The sequence below is a fragment of the Anguilla rostrata genome, chromosome 8 (assembly GCF_018555375.3).
Source record: "Anguilla rostrata isolate EN2019 chromosome 8, ASM1855537v3, whole genome shotgun sequence".
Taxonomy (NCBI): domain Eukaryota; kingdom Metazoa; phylum Chordata; class Actinopteri; order Anguilliformes; family Anguillidae; genus Anguilla; species Anguilla rostrata.
In genome coordinates this window covers 25935754-25960484 of record NC_057940.1, presented here as the reverse complement: position 1 = coordinate 25960484, position 24731 = coordinate 25935754, and the positions used below count along the sequence as shown (strand labels likewise).

General features: G+C 42.4%; 2 protein-coding genes across 4 annotated transcripts in view; both read left to right on the top strand.

Moving 5' to 3' along the window:
• Window positions 1–368: 368 nt before the first annotated feature.
• egr3 (early growth response 3) lies at window positions 369–13864 on the top strand. Of its 3 annotated transcripts, XR_010331861.1 has the most exons (3): window positions 369–850; window positions 5291–7872; window positions 7930–13864. XR_010331861.1 is itself a non-coding variant. In XM_064347354.1 (2 exons), exons 1-2 carry the CDS (start codon window positions 700–702, stop codon window positions 6409–6411), a joined length of 1272 nt encoding a protein of 423 aa, XP_064203424.1. In that variant the 5' UTR covers window positions 369–699; the 3' UTR covers window positions 6412–13864. The 3 variants fall into 3 exon arrangements, 2 of the variants coding, with proteins under 2 accessions (XP_064203424.1, XP_064203425.1); XM_064347354.1 differs by having other exon boundaries at window positions 5291–13864; XM_064347355.1 differs by lacking the exon at window positions 369–850 and adding an exon at window positions 897–2011 and having other exon boundaries at window positions 5291–13864.
• Window positions 13865–14820: 956 nt separating this feature from the next.
• bin3 (bridging integrator 3) overlaps window positions 14821–24731 on the top strand; it is a 39227-nt gene continuing 29316 nt past the window's right edge. Inside the window, exons 1-2 of the mRNA XM_064347353.1 lie at window positions 14821–14978; window positions 24076–24124. Of these exons, the coding sequence (XP_064203423.1) occupies window positions 14971–14978; window positions 24076–24124 (57 nt within the window). The 5' untranslated portion in view covers window positions 14821–14970. The remainder of the gene's footprint in view (window positions 14979–24075; window positions 24125–24731) is intronic.

Genomic DNA, 24731 nt, shown 5'->3' with positions numbered 1-24731 from the left:
TCGCAAGTGAACAGCCTATCACGCGTAGTTTTAATTACTGGCTACGCCAGGCGTTCGAGCATTGACACGGAAGGCGAGGTAAGATACCAGGCAAAGCAGGTGCAGGCAAGTGCATACAGTGAAAACGGAAAACAATAAATATCTTAGCGGATCGTTGCAGGCAGCGGCACCGCTTCCGAGAGCTGCTCAGTCGTTTTCAGACTGTCTTCCTGCTACCGACTCTAATGTTCCACTGAGGTGCTTCCATTGGTGACGTATAGTGTACCATCTTGCTTTGTGTGTCCTTAAATGGTCATCTACGTCACAGCGTTGTTCCGTCCCCCTATTTAATACCAGTAAGCGTTGGAGTTCCCTGTCTGAGCAATACATCGAGCTGCGCTACACTTGCGCAGCCAGCGCCACCGTTTCATTTATTCAGACGCTCAGCTAATCCAAACACGCAAACGAATATTTTCTCAACAAATTAACTTTTAAACAATTTCCTGTCAACAAATATTTCTTGAACAAACAAGATAAATCAGCGTTGCATTTGTCGGGAACTTCTGTTGGATACAACAAAATACCTGGGATTTTTTTCTCTGTTTTCTCCAAGTATTCTTACTGACCGCCGTCTACCGTGTTGTCATTAAAAAAAAACTCGTTTGGCGTATCGGTACGGATACCAATACGTTGCCATTTATGACAGACTGAATAACTGCTATGACAGGGAAACTAGCGGAGAAGCTCCCTCTTACCATGAGCAGTTTAATAAACATTCCTGAAAGTCTTTACCCCGAAGAGGACATTCCTACGTCTATGAACATTTTCACCAGCACGGATTCTATTTCCCACTACTCCCAGATGAACACAGGTAAGGCGAAAATGTTTTTTGTAACACTGCGAAATTCATCTGCGTGCTATGTCCAAGGCTCGCCGTACCGCTTTACTGTAACTCTACTGTACGCGTCTCAGCTGTGAGCGGAGGCAACAGTTGTTTCGGGAAAGTGCGTCTCTGTATCAGGCACCTGTTTGCGCTCCAGCGCGTGCTGCGCACACACTTAATACGCGACATTGTAGACTAAAACACATTGCGGCATAACTTGGCTTCATTTTTAGATTGCATGTACAATTTAACTAATTTATAGCTGATTACGTTTTACCAACGCAGCAGAATGGGTACTAGTGTATCCCGTTCTCCAAATTGTGTAACAGCACATTGCGGCAGTCCCTCAGATTTAAATATCAGGAGATATTTTCTCTTCCTCCAACACGTATTAAATTCTCGTTGTTATCCCCTTTCATTCCTAATGTGCATTAATTGTTTTGCATTCTCTCAAAGCACATACAACTGTACAACGTGTGTCATTGCAAAAAACGAAATCAGCTCATTACAAAAACTCATTGCGTTTAAGCTCATTGCAAAAATGAAATCTGCCATTGCAACAGAATACACGTGATTACGCCGAGAATCATGACATTTTCTTAACCATAACCTCTGATATGGGTCACATCAACAGTGAGCTGTAATTTTGTTCAAATGTGATCATGAAAAAAATAAAACATACAAAACAAAGAAATATTTGTGAAATGTCTAATGTAACTAAATGCAAAGTTGGTTTAAATTTAGTTCATTCATACAAAGCTTGGAGCTTTTTAAAATAGTATAGGAGCATAAACTCTCATTTGTCCACGACAGCAGTGTTAATGTTCAGCCTGTTACAAAATATTAATTCCACTTTGCGTTTCGCATCGATACACCGCGGTTGTTTTCACCTCTCAGACTTTATTTTTCTGATACCTGTCCCTCCTTCCTGTTCAGCTTAGTGGGCGTACTATCGGCGCGGGCGGTAAGCCCAATTCAAACTTAAGAGCCACGCTTTAGACACGTACAATTTGGAGAATGGGCCTACTGTGTTAACGTACACTGTATGATGTCTCCCATATGGATACCGCGTGAGTTATATTTGATTGTCACAAAAGCCGCACAATGGATTTTTTGTTTGTCCTTACTTGGAAATGGAGTACTGTTCAAGTAAGTTCAAATTTTGTTTTGCATTGCATGAGCATTATAACAACGTGTCACCAAACAAAAACGCAGGTGCTGTTCTTTACGCAAATCTTGTTTCGAATCGTGTTTTTAAATTAAACTACGTCCGATGGCCTGGCATTTGCTTCTATTATGCTTATTAGCTGATTATATTACCTTAAAATTTGACGGTTTCCGCAGTTTCGGCCTTGTCAAAAATATAGCGATTTTAAAGAAACAAGGCAATATCTGAATAGTCCAATTAAATTAGGAAAAACGTATATGTCTACACAATAAAACTTCAAGAACCTCAAATGTTTGATGTATTGTCGTGCAAACGGGCAAGTGCTTACATACTACTGTGTTTATTTGAATAAAATGTTACACAAATTATATCAACACATTGAAACGTAAAAGCAAACCAACGAACCCCTTTGTTTCCTCCCTCTCCAATGAAAGGGAATTTCAGTTTTAAAAAATCGCAATGATTTCAATCTTCGTTCATAGTGATCAAAAGTACTGCTGGTACCCAGGATCTGCATTGTCTCAAGCTCTATTGGAAATATATCACAAAAATTGTACGTAATAACACTACGTCTGTTTTGAGAAGTTTTATGATATGCAAACACCTGTCCATGTAAAGTTTTTCAACATTTTCTTAGAAGTCTCAGATTCGCAAACCCAAATTCATCAGTGAATAAAATAAAACGAATAGAATCTGCCACAAGAGATTTTACAGAAATCGACATTTAGTGATATTGACAGCTCTCCTGATTTCCGTGATTTGTGCATGCATTAGTATAGTAAGACTCTAGTATTGATTATTATTTTTATTAGAGCTAAACTGAACTAGTATGATACTATAACCCAACTAAAACCTTTTCTGTAATTTTCCCCTCTGAGAATATATATCTAAAGTAGCCTATTGAAGTGATCAATACTTGCTATAGATGCAGATGCATGTATTTTACTGGCTTAAATGTCAACTTATTTTGTCTCCCCATTGTGAATAGCAATTCATATGAGTTCAAATAATGTAATTTCATTTTAAAAGAGTTCAGGCACAAGCCTGTAACCCTTATGACTCATGTACGTGATATGCCTGATTTTTCAAAAAATTTTGATTGTTCTCTCCACCATAATATGGGTTCACTCAGTCCCAATCATACCATACAGTAATTCTGCTATGTGACAGTAGTCTTCCTTTATTTTTGCTGCCTACTAAGCAGTTGTTCAGTGTGAGTGTACTGGTAAGGTAACAGGTTTTTGACCCCTGCTGTGTTTATCGGAATGTACTGTTCAAATTTGTTGTCATTCAGTTCTCAGTCCAATGTATGAGTCATTTCAAATGTGGTGTTCATTATATACATATGTACCAGCTATATGTATGCATGTATGTATGAGTGTATGTAGCTGATACATATGACACACATCCATGTTTCTCATGGTTGACAGTCCACCTATTTATCTGGAGGAATGAAAAAAAAAATTAACAAGTTTGTGGTGAATACTAAGAATACTAAGAATCATGACTCATAATAATGTGTAACATTTACTACATACATTATCAAAAACATAAATTGGAAGAATGAAATAAGAACACAGGTCCATTCTAAACCTTGGCTCATAAGCGCTGAAATTCCATTACTGATTTTGTAGATTTGTGTAAGTGACACATTTTAATTAACGTTGGGGTTAAATCTAACTCCTTGGGCCAGTGCAATTAGAATTGCCCATATGTCCTATTAACATAAATGTACTTAGAGAAGCTGAGGGTATACAAGGTGTACATTACATGTTATCTGTCTGTGCAGACGTTTCTGGGCTGCTCTCATATCTAAAAGATGAATATGTTTGCTTGTCTAAAAACCTTTGTTCGCTCAAGAGTCAAAAATGCTATGCTAAAAAAAATGCTAAAATGTAAATCTTTGGAACGTCTAGTTTGCAGATCACGTATGTTTGAATAAATCTGCACGCTGTATGTAATTGTGGTTCGGTTTGTTTCCTTCTACTTTCCACTTAGCCAAGCTTCAATATACAGACAATAATTACCCTGACTGAATTATGAGTGCTGTCAGAGTAAAATCTACTGCAATGTAATATATGGGCTTTTTGGTTATTGTTGAGTTGTGGATTTCGTTTGCTGTTGAGTGCGAAAAATACTGACTTGTAAAAATCTTGCAAACAAAGAGACACTCTGTATCCCTATGTCGAACATCACAGTGGATTTCTTGTGTTCTCGTCTGTTCAGATCTTATTTTCACACTTTCTATCCCCAAGTGCATTGAATCTTTAAGATATTTCATGTGAGAACACGTTAAGTGAAGTACTGTCATCGAGGCAAATTGCAGAAACAGTTGTGTATCTTAATGTAAACTGTATTTACATTGAATACCTTAAAAGGCAAAATAAAATTATTCCTGCCCGGTGATATAATTCAATTAGTTTTTTTTCTTCTAATTTTGTATGTCCAAAGCAGATTAATTCATACAGTGTTAAGACAGGAGTTATTGGAAACACTTCTCCAAATGCATAATGCTGGACATTTCTTCTTACTATTAGATAGGAAGCTTAAAGGGTTCACTTTCATCAGCTTAAGTTTTTTTTTTATTTGTTTTTTTTTTTTTTTGCTGAAAAATACCTTCTCCTTGGAGTCTTGCAAACAAAAATGCATGGTACAGAATGGTGGCAGTGGTGTCCGCATGGCACTCCATTGTGAAGGAATCACAGTTCACTGTAGTGTGCGGCTGTTCCCTTGAAGGAAGTGCAGTGACTGGATCGTAGGGGGTGCTTAGACTCTGATTTATGAGAGCTTGTGGGAATTGAGGGAGGACACTTTCTCAGCAGTGTTAGCTGTTTCTTTGGCTGAAGTCAGGAGACGTACGCTCTCAGGTCTGTCTGCATTCATATTTTGTCGACTGAAATGATTGAAATTCTCTAATGCTTCGGAAAAGATATTGTTGCTTCCTGTCTTTCTGGTGATAATCTGGTGAGCAGAAATATACGTTGAAGCTCAGATTGAGGAAAACGGAAGGCTGCAATTGGCTTTCGATTCAAGGGTTGGGTTTAAAAAACACGGAATCCCTGTGTAAAGATTTGGGAGAAAAGTATGGCAAACTGTATGGCTGACGATTATTATCTGTGATATTCTTGTTGTAGGTCATTCATACTTTCTCTTCCATGAGATACAGATGTCCAGTACTTTGCTGGAGGTTTAGTTGAATGGCTGGGTGTGCATGGTTGCTTGTTGACAATTTGTATCTTTTATCTCTCCCTGTTGTCTAGACAATATCATGGACTTGGGGATGGGAAATGAAAAAGGCAGTGCAGAGCTCCAGTACAGCTCAAGCTTCCCCCCCAACCGCAGCGGACAGACAGTAACCTACCTGGGAAAGTTTGCCTTCGACGCACCCCCCTCTGGTGGGATAGGGGGTTCGGGCTGGTGCTCGGACAACAACATCATTAGCCTGGTGAGCGCCGGCATCCTGGGCGTGTCCCCGTCCCCCGGGACCATCACCACGCAGACCAGCTCGTCCGGAGGCACTATGGCTGGCCAGTCCTCGGACATGGAGCAGGTGTACGGAGCCCCGCTGCCCCCTTACTCCACCTGCAGCGACATGTACCAGGACCAGGTCTCCTTCCACCACAGCCCCGCCACCACGACCACCCCGCTCCCCTACCCCGGCACCGACTACCACACCACCTCCAAACCCTCCATGGACAGCACCCTCTTCTCCATGATCCCCGACTACAACCTCTTCCACCACCAGGGGGAGGTGGGCGTGATGGAGCACAAGCCGTTCCAGACCATGGACCCCATCCGGGTCAACCCTCCGCCCATCACCCCCCTGGAGACCATCCGGGCCTTCAAAGACAAGCAGCAGATCCACCCGGGTTTCATCGGCGGGCAGCAGCACGCGGCCCAGCACCACCAGCCCCCCCAGACCCTGACCCTCAAGCCCATCCGGCCGCGGAAGTACCCCAACCGGCCCAGCAAGACGCCCGTGCACGAGCGGCCGCACGCCTGCCCGGCGGAGAACTGCGACCGGCGCTTCTCGCGCTCGGACGAGCTGACGCGCCACCTGCGCATCCACACGGGCCACAAGCCCTTCCAGTGCCGCATCTGCATGCGCTCCTTCAGCCGCAGCGACCACCTGACCACGCACATCCGCACGCACACGGGCGAGAAGCCCTTCTCCTGCGACTTCTGCGGCCGCAAGTTCGCCCGCAGCGACGAGCGCAAGCGGCACGCCAAGGTGCACCTCAAGCAGAAGGAGAAGAAGCTGGCGGACAAGGCGGGCGGGGCGGCGGCGGCCGGCGGCGGCAGCCACAGCTCCCCCCCCAGCTCCTGTGGCAGCACGGGCGGCGGAGCCGGGACCATCATGACTGTCACCACCTGCGCTTAGCAACCGGCCGCGCCCCGCTTCAGACGAGACTGGGGGGGAAAAAAAAAAAAAGGAGAGGCCTGCTTTTCACAATGAGAAGAAATATAGGACTCTCGTGCTATCTCTTTCTGTTTCTCTCTCCCTGTCTCTCTTTCCCTCTCTCTGCCTTTTTGTTTCCAGATGGGAAACCCTTCCCTTAATTTTAAGACGGACTCCTTTTTTGTTTTGAGATCGGAGGGGAAGCGGGAGAGCACGGGTTCCGTCCGTACGGCGCAGAGAGGCTGGAGGGCCCAGGTGCTGGTCCCTTATCGGCAGCACGGGGCAAAGCCTGGAGGAGCGGGATGTCCCTTCGACCGTGGTACTTCTGTGAGGCTGTGTTGAATAAACTGTGGAATCGCCGATCCGAATTCCAGCAGTTTTTGTTTCCTGAGTCTGTAAAAAAAATCTTCCTTGAATCTGGGATATCACAGGGATATCGGGCCAGGGTTAGGCTGAGGTTTGGCTGAAACGGGCAGAATTTACAATACGGCTGTCTGCGAAACAAGTGAGCTGTTCTTGGTTATGTCAGGGTTATTTGGTATTTTCGTTTGTGTGTCTGTTTGTTTTAACAGTACGAGGCATAGTGTTTGCATACTGTTGGTAATACCTTATTTGATGCTCTTTGGTTTGCCTATCTTTCTGTTATACCTGTAATGTTTTCATATACTGAATTATTGTACTACAAAATGTGCCAAAAATGGAAAGTGATGGCCAACTTGATTTCTAAATTGTTCCCCGGGATTGAGAGAAAATCCCAGGTATATGAATAGCATTTCAGGTGTTCATTGCATGGCTGATTTGGTTGCCTTCACCCTTAAAGTATTCACAGGTTCTTTATGTTGTGTCATTTGTCCAACGCCATGCCAACTACAGATGTAGTTTTAATCTTACGTAGTTCAAATACGTACTTCACAAAGGAGTGTCGCGTCCATTTACTGCTGCTAGGCAGTATAAAATTCCAAACAATGTCAGGCATGCTGATGAGGATGCTGTATTTCTGAATGGGGAACCCTTGGGTCTCAATTAAACACTTGCAGACCATCCATCAATAGCAAAATGCTATTTGTTTTATATATCAGCATTGATCAAGACAGGAAATAGTTTCCTTTCTCCATCGGAATGTGGTCGGATTTCCATCTGGCCCGATTTCAAAATGTCAGAAGGCTCGTTTTCTTTGCTGTTCAGATGTTAAAATGGTGGCTGTTGTGGCACGTTGCTATTGTTTTAGCTCACACATGTATCTTTGAAATGAAAGAGCTTGATATTTCTCATTTGTCCATACTGTAAAATGCTTATGGTTTTGAATAACAATGTGCACCAGCTATCTTTGAGTAAAGCATATACAATCGAATAGGCTGGATATTTTAAATTATATCTCACTGTATCATAGCTTACAAGGTGCATCACAAAAAGTATTGAAAAAAATGTTATAGAACTTCCACTGTAAATATATGCAGTGGGGATGTATCTGAGAATTCATGTCAGACCAACAAGGAACAGTGGAAAATAATGACACATAAACATTTTGAATGTATAGGTTGTCCTTTTACAAACAAAATTGTTGCTCTGTTTGTTTTTTTTTATATCTGGTTTTTGGTCACTTGGTCAGCTCTTGATGAAATGCTGTTACATATCCAGTCTTGCACTGACATATGCCTTTTAATATCACCTTCGTATGCTGTCTGAAAATAGAATCTTTGCCACTCTATTGTAACATCATTTCTGGATTTGACTAGGGTTGGATTTTAAAGCCTTTACTTGTGCAACTGTTGACTGAAGCCTGCCAGCTATATGCCTGCCTAGTGAGACCTTGTTCAATGAAAACTGTTCAAATATTTTGCATACCACTCTAAGCTCTGCAGGAGCTCCAAACACAGTTCGATAGGACTCGTTTTTAAAAGTATCGTCACGGTAACAATTCATACTGGAAACATTTATGGGAGATTTGAACCGTCTAACTGAGGGATTGAGAAATTTTGTACAGAAATAAATTTACATATATTACTACATCTTTTATACCCAGAATGTAAAAAAGCGCAGTAGCTGTCTTCAGTATTAAATGTTGTGAGTGTGTGTGTATGTGTGAATATGTATGTATAATATATAGTATATATTATACATATAAATTATATACGCAAGCACAACGAAATTGACTGAATGTTTATACAGAGGATTTCTTAAGATGCTTTTCTTTTTTGATGAAGCAGACTATTTGTATATACAGTACAGAATGTTTTATGGTGATTAGACTGTTTGCGCGGAGAACTTGGCTGTCTGTGTTCACAGCCAGTGGGGATGGACAGCTGAGTGCAGCCCAGAGAGGAGCATTGAGACAGTGTCGCACATGGTGCGTTTTCCATTTCTTTTATTTTTAAAATATCAAATGTTATACGTGATGTAAATATAAAAAGGAAAGAAAAAAAATCCTGGAGACACTGAATGAGGTGTTTATAAAAATTAATAAACAGAAAAGATATTTGAAAAACTGTTTTGTGTATTTTAATTGCATGCTTCTTAAAGAGTAGGCCTTTCTGTCATGGGTACGTTATAATACTTCAGTTAACAGCTTTCCATTCTACACATGGGAATATACACGCATATGAAATGTTACATATCTGAGGTCTGGTTGTGCATGCTCCTGCAATCGGCACATGCACCAAATTTTTGTTAAATATCCTGAGAACAGTTCGCAGATTTTTTGGATTCTGTCATAAATCACTCTGTCTAAAAAATATGAAGTGAATCATTCTGACTATAACAAGTATAATAACCAATTCCCAGGACTATTACAAAGTGATCCCCTGAGACATCTTCATATTACTCTTGAAACAGGCTACTTGATTATTTTATTGATAGACAGTCACATAAATAGTGTGCCTGTTTTTCTCACACAATATGGGTTCACACATTCAGCATGCAAGACCTGTGAGATTTCTTTAGAAATCGACAAAAATACATTTTACCATAAGATGAAAAACCTTGCTACGCTGTACTCAATGCTCCATCGCACCAGTATGGCTGTTATTGGAGATCACTGCTCTAATTGTGCTTGTCTTTTACTGGGGTCAGTTGTATCTAGCTCTTTAGTCTCAGTTGCTTGTGTTTTGTGCTTGACATTTGTGTTGAATGGAGGGCCAGGATCTCAATGAATGTCTGAGTATGGTACAGCTTGCAAGAGTACTGAAGGGCAAATATGCTAAACAAAATGTTCTTATTCTCTGGGTGCTGGATATGCATAGGCCTTCATGAACTACATTTTAAGCAAGTCTTCTGTGGGGAAAACGCTCAAAAATACCCCTTTCTTTAAAAATGTCAGCCGTTTTTTTATTTTTTGAATGCAGTTTTGATGCAGGAAACCTTTGTGTGAGCCCATTAAAAGTCACATCATGCACACATCTGTAATTTGTTGAACACTAAAGTGTCTAACTGCTGTTATTTTGTTATTCAGTAGAAATGTGTGCTATCATGTACATTCGATTTAGAATCTATTATGTATGAACATAGCCTTCTCGATTACCAAGGCTGCTTGCCCAGTTAGAATTTCGCTGTTCGCTCAACTCTTGTGCTCTATCAAGAAATGTTAAAAATAACACCTCGCCCAATCGGGTGGCTTTGTACCGTAAAACAACCCCTGCAGGAACGAGGAGCACTGGAGACGAGGCGAGGGCACTGAGAGCACAATCAAAAACGTGCCTCTAAAGACTACCCTCGCTTGCGCGAACCGGTTTCCTTCATTGCGTTTCCTGGCAGGCCTCCATTCTGTCTCCAATTAACTAGACGCCCGATGGCTCCAGAAAGTATTTTTTTCCACTTTGTTTAAGTAGATAAATGAATAACCCATCGCATCTTCTATATTTTCGACGTTAACACGATTTACTGCGGTTATGTAAACTACCGGTTTTTCAAAAATGTCATAGCCTATTGCTTGTAGCCTTCTTGTTTTGTCCGTAGCATAATATTGATTTAAAGCCAGAAAACGGTAACTGTCAAATTCACTAAAATTAGAACAAGATCCAAGATCCATCGTTACATGTATTGTTCATTTAAACCTAACATTATATTGCAATATAATAATAATAATAATAATAACAACAATAAAGACAACCAATGATTATATTTTAATTACAGCATATGGCCATATAAATCCATTGTCTATAGCAACTCCTTTTATTGTTACAGCATTAAATAAAGATGAAGTAAATAAATCACATTTAATGGAAGTTTGAAAATGATTCAAAAGCCCTACTTTCCAGTTCTTGTTTGTGAGATGGTATCATATTTTCAGAATTCAGTCACCCTATAACAACCATTTATGCTGGAAAGAAATGGTAAGCAATAAATGCCTCTATTGACCTGAAATGTTAAATCAATCCTCTGCACTGTTATTTGCTTCAAGCTAAGCAAAGATTTTAAATTTCTCTCCAAATATGGCCCTGAATTTATGCACAATCACAGCCTTTTTTTAAACGTATTAACTGTGTACATTAGTGAGCATATCTGACTGCACTGAGGGAACATGGAGGTACTGAGGAGAAAAAATACTGAGCTGCTGAGACAGGTTTGGCTCTTAGGTAGAAAGGGCAAAAATAATCTATATCTGTAAAACTTCAGTGTCTCAACAGATTTGATGCTGACTATTATCAAGCCAGGTTTGCAATGTTGCTCCAGCCGATTCTGTTTTGCTGTGATGTCTTCATTTCAGCTGCTCTTATGGTGCAGAATATGCCAAATTCTAGAGCCCACTTGAAAAATAGCTGCTGGCTTAATTTTTATTTATTTTATTTATTTATCTATTTACTTTGTATCTCATTCAGCCAAAAACGAGACTGAGAAGCTGAGGCCAAGCACTGGCAATAAAAATAGCAAGGCCAGATCTGACAGATAATACAGTCGGCCCAGTAGATTTGCTGCTAGCTGGTGTGAGCATGAATTTTGATTTATGGAATGGAATGCGGCTTGGTTTTGGACGTGAAACTGTGTTTAGCTAAGGCTCGTGAAAAGGGTGGAAGCTGCTCTCGGAAAAGAAAAGCAAAATGCCAAAATAATTCCGTCTGGCACCAAAAGCACCTGCCATGTAATTACAGATGCAAAAAAAGCATATGTGACTGAGAAGACGCCCTCTATATTAATGACATATGCACACACAGCAGGTGATTAAAACAAAGTGCTTGTTTTTTCATTGTTTCATTTTTTTTTTTGTTTTGTTTTGTTCAACCTAACTGCAAGTGAGATTGTGCAAATATGAAAATTGTTCAGTTTAAAGACGTACAAATATACCAAGGTATTTTGTTAACTGCATGAAAAATGATTCTGTACATCACATCTGTTTTAGATCTCAGTAGTCTGTTCATCTGCACGTTATTTTTTCGATTTGTGAACATTACCTTCTGAATAATGTTCCATTCATCAGCCTCCTAATGATATCCGTTACTGATATACAGTATGAGGTGAATGATTAGACAGCAAGATTAGAGTCAGCTTTGCCAACATGCCAGTTTGTGACAAACATGTCGTGGATATTTGCAATGACAGATTTTGCCCTGAGAGATGATTTTCCTTATATACAAGAGGGTGGGGTACACTGGCAGTCCTGACTAGTGTCAAATTATAGCAGCAGTGAGACACTCAGCAGTCTTTCAGCTCAGTCATCCAGCACCAGTGTTGTTGAGAAGGTACCTCCAGGTTTTGGCTGGAGAAAAAGACTGACGAATGCTCATTTATCACCATCCATGTCACACACTGAGACAAACCCGCACGCACAGCCTTAAGAAAGTGAAGGCGGTTATACCCAACAGTAAAGAGACAGCTTGGTAGATGTTTCCCACACAGGGCTGTAAAGTGATTCTGAATCAGACTTTCTAGCATCAGACTCATGACAGTGACAATAATAATTATGTTGATGATTATGTTATTTGAAGAAAGACATAGGGAAATTTAAATAAGGAAACAAGCGTTCTTTGAGGGAAAAAAACACTGTTTCTTCCAATGCTATGCTGGTATTTTTTTTCTTTTGCTTTAACTGAATTTGTTTTTGCCAACAAATGATGCTGTTCTGAAATTTAGCTGATTTTATATAAAATAGTAATCATAAAAAATAATAAGCTTCCGCTAAGCTCACTTTGTGTTCAGTACATACATGATTACATACAGAGATTCCCTGCACTCCAAGAGTTAATATTTTATAATTACTTAACTCTTGTCTTTGGTAGCATGAATGCTTTGTGTGCTCATGTCTGTTTGCTGATGTGTGAGTGAGCATGTGTATTTGGTTCGTTAGAGCCCATTGGATTTGAAGTTCTGGACTGAAAGAAGACGGGCCTCCCCAGAGAACAGCCTTGCGCCTCTCTGCCTTCCTGTCTTGGTGGCTATGCTGTTCAGCCTTGGACTTGAGCCCAAACTAACCAGCCACGTTTGTGCCAAATTGGGTTGCAGGGTCGGGTGATTAGGAACAATATGCGCTCGAGGCTCCCCAGAAGCAACAAAAACGCAAATGTGACCTTAGTCAGGCTACAGCTTTAGCCAGGTCAATGCTGATGTCTGTGTTTACTCATTTAATTCAGTCTCTGCAAAGCCACTTTTGTGCTTGGTCATTAAAGACTGAGAGTAAACATTCCTCTCATAACCTTGACTTCCTCTTGTAAATGTGTAAATGGCAGTTGGCTCGTTTTGTCCAATTCAACCTATAGCATGGTGACAAATAAAGATTAGGCCCCAAAGTTCTGCATTGGAGAGGGTGGTGTCAACCATTTGAAATCATTGAGTTTACTGATACTGACAAGAGTTTATCCCTGCAATGCCATGCACCTCAATACAGCTCTGTGCTGTATTTCATATATTCATAATTTGGATTATTTCTAATTCAATGTTTTCAGAGTTTTTTTCCAAACATTGTCTAATTATATCTTCCTGTTTGCATGTTGCTGCACGAAATCTTGACATTTTTAGCATCAACCAGTGGGATCAAAGGTTGATCTTGATTATTTGAATTTGCATGGCAGTAAAAAAACAAAAAAAAACAAACATTGTTTACAGAAAAGGGAAAAGGGGACAAATACTTAACAAGAAATTCTTACTTTTTAAGGAAATTTGGGAACATTTCATTGAGATTCTAAAGTATTGTTTGTTTTGTTTTTGAAAGAAAACAAAAGGTCTTGTTATATATTTTGTGGATGTTTTTACTTCATGGCTTTTTCTATTACCTTATACTAAGGTACTATGTGCTAAAATAAGTTCTGAATATTGTTATGAAATTATTATAATTACCATTATTTTGTGCAGAGGTGATTTTTTCACCTCATGGTTTACTTGGCTCCTCAGTTTGTTGTAATGCAAATGTTTTGTTATTAATGCATAAAGCATTTGAATTAAAAAAAAAAAGTTGTATTTGTGTACCATTTGCACTGTGATCAAAAATGAAAAATACGGAAGTAAATATATTGTGTTGCTGACAATCAACAATCTCTGTGTGATTTATGTGTTTTGTCTCGACAAACAGCCCGGTATCATTTACACTGAAATATTTATAAATCATAGCACAGGGTGTGCTGATTAAGTTATTAGGAATTATTATTGTATGGAGGGAGATATGTTTATAATGTTTTTACATGAAGCACCACAAATGAAATGAAATTAAATTTCATTAGTAAAACATATTTAACATGCCCAAGTAGTCTATATATTTATAACCATTACAAGGAGAGAGCAAACTTGAAAACCATACATTTATTTTCTCCAGATTGGAAATCAAAGACTTCTTTTGTCCTACACAATCTCAGATCCAGACTTAGGCCAACTCTACCATGCATGCTTATGGCTTATGAAGTACAGTTGGTACTCTACGCTCTCTGTGTGGACCTTACGGCAACTTATGTTAGTTATCTCACCTGCAACATGGAATATCCATCAATGGATTTTCTCTGAGCTATATGATTAAAATAGATTTATATAGTGCCTTTACTTCCTTCAGCACTTCAAACCACATTACAAGTAAAATGCCAGCCCAAAGGATTGGTGCATGATTTAAAAAATTGTTTATAAAGTTTGAGTCTAGTAACTTTGGGATGATACAAATGAAGGAAGACACCTTAATACTTACAACATATTTAAATACCCGAATAAATATCTGAATAATCAGGAGTAAAAACGACGCATTCTAAAGTGCATTTTGCAACTGGTATCATAAAGTGCAGAGCTTCAAAAATGTACAGATCACAAATAATGAATAATGCATGCTCGTAATTATAACGTATTAGATGTTTACTTGGCTTGAAATTGGGAAACATTGTTTATAGTAAAACGCACGTAAAACACTTTTGTGAACTTCTGGGGTTGCTTCTAGTTTTGTCCGACAAATGAAACTGACCGGAACTCCTTCGCTTTCCGTAGTTTAAATCAACCTAACCTTTGACCCCTGAATGAACACTATCTTCTCTACTTCCTGGACGCAGTTTGAGAAAATGCTTTTCGTTTTGTAGTTTATTAGATTTGGCAATTGTAAAAGTAAAACTCCGGAATGAAATTGGATTAAAGGTTTCTGCAAACATGAGTTGGTACGTATTTTTCGCTTTGGGGTTGATCAATGACATTTTAAACAATTTCACGAGCTACCTTGAAAGCTAGCTAAGTTACAGCTGGCAAACAAGTTTTCAGTAGTATTTTAGCAAGCTAGCTATGCTTGCTGATTTAGCTAGACTATCTATCTTGATCTATGGCAGTATTATGTCAGCACTCGCATTGCTAAAGCATCTAGCTTTTGGACGCTAGGAGATATTTGTAGAGTAACGTCTGATGGCTATCTGGTCAGAATGTTTAATCGATCAGTAACTTGCTTTTCCGGTTAGCTAGCCAATTCCAGTCAGTTACTTAGCATAGCCGGCTAGGGAGCTAGCTAGCTAAACTTCCCGTTCCCAGTTCTAACTAAGTCATGCTTAAAATACCATAATCTGTCGTTTGCTAGTTGGTACGCTTGGTTAGTTAAATGTTTGTGAATTACCAAAAAGCCTTGTGCATCTGATTCATTTTAACATATACAAACGATTCGTTAGACGTGTGTTGTTGGTTGTTGTGGGGAGTTGGAACCTGAGAACATTAGCAAGCCTGTTCAGTTAACTTGGAAGCTGCTAGTTAGTCTAGGGCATGCCTTGGTTGAGTGTCTCGACTGGTTGAGTTCCTCAAATTATTATTATTTTTTTAGGCAATCAGATTAAAATCATATTATATCTGTCCATGCTAAGACGTTAACCCATCAACCTCATCGCAGGGTCATGACGAGAGAGTTATATAGCTAGGATTTGGTATATCGAAAGTAACTTAGTCGTTGATTGACGGAAAATACTGTTGAAAAGGACCAGTAATTATGACTTTTAAAAATGAACTCCTGCAGTGGTGATACTGTAGTTGTTGTAGTAGCCGCGAGAAGATGAGTTCCACAACTAGTTGGATAAACTTCTTCCCGAGCTATACCCTTCAGGTTGATTTTTGTCTTGCCATTTTGTCTTAAATAAACAGTAGCTCACATAATTACATCAATGTTGACTTGGAAACAACACAGTCAAATCTGTAGTTTTGATAAGAACATGTAACCAACTTGTAAAGCAGGCCCAGTTCTTCAGACATTCTGTGCTACAGCCGATTTATGTACACGGTCAAATTCTGGTTTGTATTTTGATACAAAATTTTGCTTTTTTCGTTACATAGTTATGATCTGCGTTGCATCTCGCTCCAATTTCATATTGCTGTCCTTAGTTTTGGGGCGCTCATTGTGTATTGCGTGGCTATCATTTGAAAGTTGTGGTTGTTTTTGTGTGATTCTGTAAACCGAGGATTAAGCAGTTATGTGGACTGCTCAGATTACAAATTTGTACAGGTTTTGATTTGTACAGATTTGTACAAACATTCATAACTGTAGGAGTAAGTGAAGCAATTAGAACTGGGCCAGTGACTTTCTGTGCCATAAAATAGAGTATGCAGATATTATTCTATAGTCTATGGTATGCTGTTGTTAAATGTCCAGTTATATGGAGTCCACTGTTCTGCAAAAGGAAATACTGCATTCACAGAGGACCAAAACTGATTTTGACCCAGCTCACACCTTGGTATTTTGTTGCAGTGGCCTCTCAGCTATTTACAACCGAGAGGTAGGTCACTGCAGGCTGTGTGTGAGCGCATTTTTTTGTGAATGCAGCAGAATTTTATCATACAAGGGTGGGCATTCATCCCGACATTCCGATGTGCGCTGGACAATGCAGCTGGGCCCGAGCTGCGTCACCGGCAGCTCGTTTTCCGCAACGGGGCGGGGAATGACGACTCTCCGCCGGTCACACTCGCCTGCTTCCATCCCGTCAGCGCGTGCGTCTGCCGCTGACCCCCATTTGCATGTCCAGAAAGCAGCAGGGACCACCAGAGGCAAGAGCCGGGACACCCGGCCAAAGTCCGGAGGATCAATGGCTGGCAAAAGGCGCTTCCGCTAATGCGTACAGCCAGCATACAGGGTCACGGGCGGGGCGCTGGGCCCAGTCAAAGAGCCCTTTATGGGATCCACCGATGGGTAAATTCCAGCCGGGCTTTTGCGCGTGCATCCATGACGAGGGTGGTTCGGCTCGGAGGGGGGTCAGCGAAGAGAACAATGGGCCCCCCTCCCCAAGTGACTTCAACCATGCTTCTGTACTCCAGTGACTGACTCTCTGTGATACGACCTCATGCTGATGTCAGTCAGATTGCAGTTCCATCCGAAAAGGGTCTCGCTGGCGTCATTACGGTGACCTGTTTCCGTCAATCTGCTACGCAGCCGCTGCCGCGCTGCAGAATGTGAGCATTGTTGCTTGAGGTCTTTCCCATATGTCCTGTGTCATATCTGTTTGGGTAAAGCACCATGCCAGAGAACAGCCCGTATCTTTGTCTAAGTAGGCTACCTACCGTGAAGGGTTCAAATCGTGTTCGCTTTCTTTTCTGCTGTCTATTGTGGAATTCTTCTCTTCCATTCCCCTCACTTTAAGTGAATGCCTGTTTGGTTTCCAAAGGGTATCTTTGTGTCAAGGGCTGACTTTGTATTCCTCAAGCAAAAATAAGTTGCGTTTTGCAGATTTCCCCATTTCTGGCTGGAAATTCCAATCAATGAGGTGTACCACGTAAGGCCATTGAACGCCTTATGAAAGTATTGTTGGTAGGAATTTTGCTTCCATGAAATGAACATTTTTACTGTAAAATTACTGTTTAATTAAAACCTGGGCATCTTATTTTTTTAAGTTTGATTTCTTCGTGGTTGACCAGTGTAGTCCAGCTACCTTGTAAACTGATGTGGGTAATGTTGGATTGCTATTTCAGATTTTCCTCTACAATATGGCATACATGTTCATTTTCCAGCTGGCTAACATTAGACAGTTTGAGGCAGCGCATTGCTAAGTACTTTAGAATTTGAGTAATATTAGGCCTATGTCAGTTTAAAAAAAAGACAAGGTTTGCATCATTTAAGTGTTATCTTGTTTCTCCTACACAGTCCGTGTGACGAGGGCTACAGTAATGGTACAAGTTCTCCTGGCCCGCAGATCGCACTCTCCGCTCACCCTCAGCAGTTTTGACATTGACTGCTGTACTGCGGCGTGTACATCTGGTGAATTCTTGCATCACAGTCAGCAGCGCGCCACTGAGTGCAGGCTCCATATTTAGCGCAGGCTACCGCTTGTGCTTCTGACCTCCCAGGCACGTTTTGATGAACGCTGCGGTGCTGCTGGGCTCACTGACCTCGCTGTAATGCTCAGCGTTGTTTCCTCGGGCGTGTGTGCGCTCCACTGCTGGTGCGTAACCCCCAGCATTGCTGTTCTCAGAGTGCATGCATCACCTGCTCACCCAGTGTCATAATACAAGCAGTGTTAATCACGGTTAAAACAGAATGAAGTAAACCGTTTATTTCTTTCTATTTCGTATTTATGAATATGGATACTGGCTGATAGTTTAGTATGGGTGTGCTAATATGTTCGGGGGTTTTGGTAGAGGGTTGGGTTTGATATTTTTATTCTGTTCTACAATGAAAGTACATGGGGATGGAAGGGTATTAGACACGGCTACAGATGCTCAGTTTCTGCAAATGCAACATAATTGATCAATCTGTCTTTAGTCTTTTGGATGTAGTATGCTGTCCTATGTGGGGCAAAGGTGTAGTTATGTCGCCTTTTCAGGTTGAACTGGGCCTTGGTTTACTCAGACCTGAAATCCATTCACGTTCCGATTCCGTTCTGTAAGAAGTGACTGCTGGAGTTGAACCAGGTCCCAGAATAATCTGTGACGTGTAACGTCGGCTTGTCACGGGCGGGCTGGGCTGGTTGCCGCGCCAATTTCCGTGAAAGACGCTGCTTTTTCGGGAGCCGTTTGTCTTCGTACAGTGGCCTACATTCTGACAGCTCCTTTGTTTCCTCTAAATATGAAGCTATTAAACGGCTGTGAATATTAAGCGTTACAGCATCCACATCATTAGCCTGCGGCCTGAAGCCTTCCCTGTAGCCCCTCCGATTATCAACAGCATCAACTGCGGTCAAAGTCTCTTTGTAGGACCGAGAAGCGCACGCTCGGTTGTCTGCTTCCCCCATTTTGAAATAAAGGGGGTCAGGAGCTGACTACCCTCATCGCGGACCCCCTCCTCCAGTAAACATCTGCGTCGTGGTTAAAGGGTTAATTATGAGCAGACAGAAGTGCGTTCTGCCACTGCGGAGAAATGCCTTCCAGGATTAAAAAAAAAAAGAATTAGACGATATATCTGTTTGCTCAGTAGACTAATTAGCATGCGATTCCAGTCCACCCACCACCGACCAAAGGTTCCTCGCCACTCTGGGCTTCCCTTCTGCTCCTCTTATTTGTGAATGACCGTCCTTCTGCGTGGAGTTACAGCCGTTGAGTCACTTTTTTGTGCCACACTGCGAGTCAGCGGAGAGCACGCGCACCGTCCGGTTTCAGTGGCAGAGGCTAGTACAGCCGCACGCGTTCCCGCCGGTGAAAAGATGAAAATAATGCCTCGTTTTTTTTTGTTTTTTTACAGAGAAAAAAAAAGTTAATCTGTTATTTCTGGGGGTTTTTCTACTGTCTAAATGTAGCAAAGGGCTACTTATGGTGCACGTCCAGATAACACGTTTTTTTTTCTGATATTTTAATGGTAGCGCTCAGTCTTCGCAGGCTGTGAACCGAGTTGCGAGCTCTGATGTTTTCGTAAGGGCGGGAGGGAGGGAAGGATTCGGGAGTTCTGCAGTTTGAGCAGGTCTGTTTGTGTGCTTTTTCTTTTTTTTTTTCCCTCTGTCTTTTTTTTTCTTCTTTTTTTAAACACTGTCTCTGATGTAAACATCCTAGACGGTCCATCCACCTATGATTACCCGATTAAAATTGGAATGAAATTGCAGCTCACATCCTGTTTACCTGCTCTTGCCTTTGGGAAGGGGCGCCATGAAATGACTAGAGGTGTAGTTTTAGAAACTTGGTCCCTGCCTTTACTTAATGTGCTGGGACAGGTATTTCCATGATAATGTGATGTAATTACACCCGTACGAAATGGCTTAAAAGCCTAGTTGCTGTGAGGAAAATTGGGGGAAGAGGGAATATTTCTCAAAAATAGGTTATAGCATCATTAAAGCAATTATGCTCTCCTATAATAGAACATCTCCAAGAAGTCTTCAGTCCTCACTGAAAAAACACTATGTCTGACAGATATGCAGGACCTACAGTTTTGTTTCCTCTTTGTGTGTAAAAACATTCAGGGCTGCTTCGCTCGTTACGGCGAAATTCGTTAGATGTACTTACTTAAAGTACAATGATTAAGATTAGTATTAAAAGCAGCGCGGCTCGCCGTGTATTCGTTTCATAATCTGTTCCGTCGTGTCAGTGGATAGCAGCAATTAGCCGTGCTTCTCATTTAGGCTCATATCCCGAGTGCCAGCGACACATCTGCGGCTGGGTGGCATTCCTGACCCCATCGGAGCGTGTGCACAAAGGGAAGGGCTTCCAAGCGGGCGCTGTTCTGGGCTCTGTGTGTGTAGGACAGGGCTGCCTAACCCTGTTCCTGGACCTGGAGGTTTTCCCTCAAAGCCTTACAAAGCACTCCTCATTCAACTGGTACAGGTCTCATTGAGATGCTGATTTGCTGAATCGTGTGTGCCGAATTAGGGTTGGAGTGGGAACCTACTGGGCAACAGATATCCATGAACTGGGTTGGGCAGCCCCGGTTTGGGGTGTACTGAGGAGGGATGGCACAGGGCTCCGTGACCTCTGACCCCACTGCGGTCCACCAGGCCCACTCAGAGGGTGCTTTCAGCCTGTCCCTGAGGCATAGGGCATGGGACTGGGGACTCTCAACCAATCAGATTGGAAAAAAAAACCAACTTCGGTATTGTGCGGGGGTCGAGAAAAAATGTGACTTTTATGTGAAGAACCTTCCGGACAGATTCCCACAGAGCAGGCCATCTTACCTCCATGTCTCCTTGGCCCCTCTGTGATCCTTAATACGTGACTGGGGCATTGTGGGTAGGCTTGAGGTGCTGCCAATGGCGGTCTTGTAACTCGTGTTCGTTTTTGACTGTTCTGTGAATCCACGGAGACCCTTTTCGTGGCTTCATTCCAGGATTGTTAAAAAAGCTGTCTCCTCATTCGCTTGGTTTTACTGAAGTAACACGCAGCCTGAAGAGCTTTGATTTTTTGAATAGAAATAAAATATTTTGTTTAGATCGCAACACCCTCTCATTATACACTCGGTTGTATTTAGTTCTAATTCCACCGAAATGTTAGCGTGTTGTGTTGCAAAGTAACAGAAGTAATTACCTCAGTGCCTTTACGCCACTGCCAAAAAGTCTCCCGTGATTGCAGATCAGAGTCATTACTGTTGCTTGCTGCTGATGCATTACATTAGTTGTAACATGACTCACTTGGTGCACTTGAGGAATTTGAGTGTGTGATGACACATAGTTTTCCATGATGTCTTTGGAGGGCATGAGGTGTGACGCAAGTAAAAGCAGTTTTCCTACATGAAGGTGCGATGCTTCTGATATGTCGGCCAAATTTTTGCGGATAAGTTATAGCCCATCAATTACGTGATTGACGGCGGATGCTTGAAACGCATCAGCAAAACCGCAAAAGCAAAATGAAAGGGACCGTAAATGGTATGCCATGTACATATCCAGTGTGAATTTGTATAGCCCACATGTAAAAGGATCACATCAGAGAGGCGAATGTGTTACAAAATTAAACCGATAAAAAATGGGAAAGTCATGAAAAGTTGTGATTAAGTTTGTTCTGAAGTACAGCCAACTGCACAGCAACAGATCGGAGTTTGAAAGAAAGCATTGTGAATGTGCAAGGGGGGAAACAGAAGTGAAGAATAAAGCTTTTTGGCAGTTTCATGTCCTCCTCTTTGATTGGCTGAGCTCTGACGGGCTCTGGCTCTTCCTGTTGGCTCACTCCTAACCGACTTTGCTGGAGTGAAGATTTGCTTGACATGTGACCTACACTTGTACCACACCCGGCTCATATTCTTTCAAAGAACTTAATTGGTCGAATTCGGAAACAAAGACAAAACAAACGAACAAAATATTTATTTGTTAAGCTCCTTTTGGAACAACAGCGAGACCCAACACCCCGCGGACACTTTCGGTTGCTAAACTTTTCATTTCATTTCCGAGACGCGCGGGTCGCCTCGGCACACAGGCGCGTTTCGGCGACTGCGTACATTCTCTCTCCATGTTGGCTCTTGTGGATTGGGGTCATTCTGCGGCGGGTTTTTTTGGGGCTCTCCATTGGGCTGTCAGTAACGCGAGCTGTCAGACCCGTCAACGGCGTTTCGTCGTCGCTCGACGTGGCCCTGCCTCTCGCCCCTTTTTCCTCTCCATCTCATTAGTCCGCACACCTTGCTTTTGACGCAGCTGCTTTCCTCCCCGCGCCTGCCAGGAGCCGCCGTCTATCCGCGCGCGGATGGGATATCATTAGTGTCACATCAATGGGGGTGGATCCAGTTACAATAAGGAGGGTCATTTTTCTCTCACGGATCCCCTGCCACCTCGGTAAATAAAAAAGAAACTTATCACAAGGGTAGAAGTGTGAAAAGAGAGTTTTCTGGGGCATATCATTTATTTTTTATTTTTTGTCCCCCGTTTAAAACCACATTGCCTTACCATTTCTGAAATTTAGAATAGGACAGGTGACGGCATTTTGCCCAGTTTAAATTTAATTGCACCTTCCTGTAGAAGTGTCTTTTTTTACACTGTGACACAACTCAATTTGAGTGGATATTTATGAATATGACATAATTTGAGCGGCCAGGAGCGAGGTGAACACGGGCAGGACGTAACTGGTAATGCGCCTTCATTTTAAACGGAAGGCCTTATTTTTGGAAAGCGGGCGGCCACTGCTCAACAGGAGCAGGTCCTCCAGCTAGCTTTAAGCCCGGAGAAACAGGAAGTCTGCCAGCTCGTGAGAGACGTGGGTTTTCCCTGCCGTGTTTCGATTGGGCCAGAGCGTCCTCATGGCAACCCAGTCCTTCAGGCCTGCCAAATGGGTCTTTCTAACGGTGCTTGCTCGCACCACCTTGTACCATAGAGTTTCCACAGCGTTCGGTTTGCACTAAAATGCAGATTCATAGTCCTGAATCTGAATCAACAGAAGGGAGGTGATTTGTTTGTTGTCCATGTGGAAGAGCTTTATTAGATTGTTCCACCATTGGCAGCACTAAGTGAAAATTATGGTTGCTTTAGAGCTTGACCCTGAAATAACACAGCCTGGATTTAGCATTTAATGATACCAGTCTTCATATCTGACCTCGTAGTGTAAAAAGACACTGTAACGGTAATGGTGTGTGTTTGGGTGGGGGACAGGGTATCGTTGCTGATCCAGGCGGTTGTCCTGAAGGGGTGTGGGGGGGCACAGAGCAGGGCAGGGCTGTGGTTTGGGGCTGCAGTAATCAGCCGGGCCCAGTATCGGCAGCGTGTGGCCTCTGAGGGGGAGCCGGAGCAGAGGCTGCTGGGACGGAGGGGACAGGCACTTCTAATTAGGGACATCCGCCTCCAATGGGGCCCAGATGTGCAGATGGGTGACAGGAAGCTGATGGGGGGACTCTGAAGTGCGCTCCGGCAGGGCAGAGGTTAACGGGACCGTCGAGCCGGCCGAGCAGACACTTCAGATACAGCTCCCCCCGTCCCCCCCACCTCAAACACTGAGGCCCAGACTGCGCTGACCTCAGTCTAACGACTGTCTGATGGCTGAGATTCCACAGCCCTTGCTAACGATTGACTTGCTGAAGTCACAGCAGTCAGGCGCGTGCCGGGCGCTCTTAAAGGTACATAAGTGTGACTCCATCAGAGAAAGTGAGTGGGGTACTGCACTTTTTTTCAACCTTCGTGTCAATATCCCTCAGTTTTGACTCACCAGAATCAATACCAAGCTGTGGTGCTAAGTGCTGGACTTGAAAGCAGTTACAAGTCCATTTCTCCTGTTCTGGTTTTGCATGACTACTACCATTGGCTATCCGTTATCCATTGGCTAACTAGCATGATTAGTTGAACAGAACTGGTAAAAATGCTTCCGTATTTCTTCCTGAAATACTGTATGACTTAACTCCTATAATACTTGTCTTATTGTTCCCGCTGTGTACTTACTCCTGTTTGCCACAATCTTTTCTTTCAGGATTCCCTTCAAGATTGGACAACCAAAGAAGCAGATTGTTTCAAAAACGGTAAGCTGTTTTCAATGAGTTTTGTACAGCCTATTATTAATGCTTAGTCAACGCAGAACAATGGCATAACCGCACTACACTGGGTGTAGGGTGTGGTTAAGTTCACGAGTGTGGTTAAGTTTTACAGAAGGCTTACAGAAGACAGGCAGTGCACTTCCTGAGCTCTAGCTCTTCTCCATGTTTACTGGGTGGGAAAGTCGAGGAGCCATCAGCTCCAGGGGAGGCCTGTCCTTGTTGCAAACTCAGAGACTCCTGGTGAAATGAGTTTGCCTGAAACGTAAACCACGGAAGTTCCGTCCGGTGCCTTTAATGAGACGTCGGAGACGGCCTGGCAATGGCGTTGGCTTTGTGGTGGCCGTGGAAACGGCCTTGCCCGTTAGACAGAGATCAGACTCAAAGAGAGCTGCCGTCTGCGCTTGGTCTACATGAAAGGGCTCCAGTGCTGACCACTGCCTGTGTGGCCCTCAGACCGGCTCCGTCCCGCACGGGCTGCGCTCCGGGGCCCGTGCCACAGCCGAGGGCCCACTTTTCAACTCCCGTTCCAAAGAGAAGAGTGAGATTAAAGCTGTGGGGGCGGGGAGAACATGTTCAATGAAGATGAAAAGGA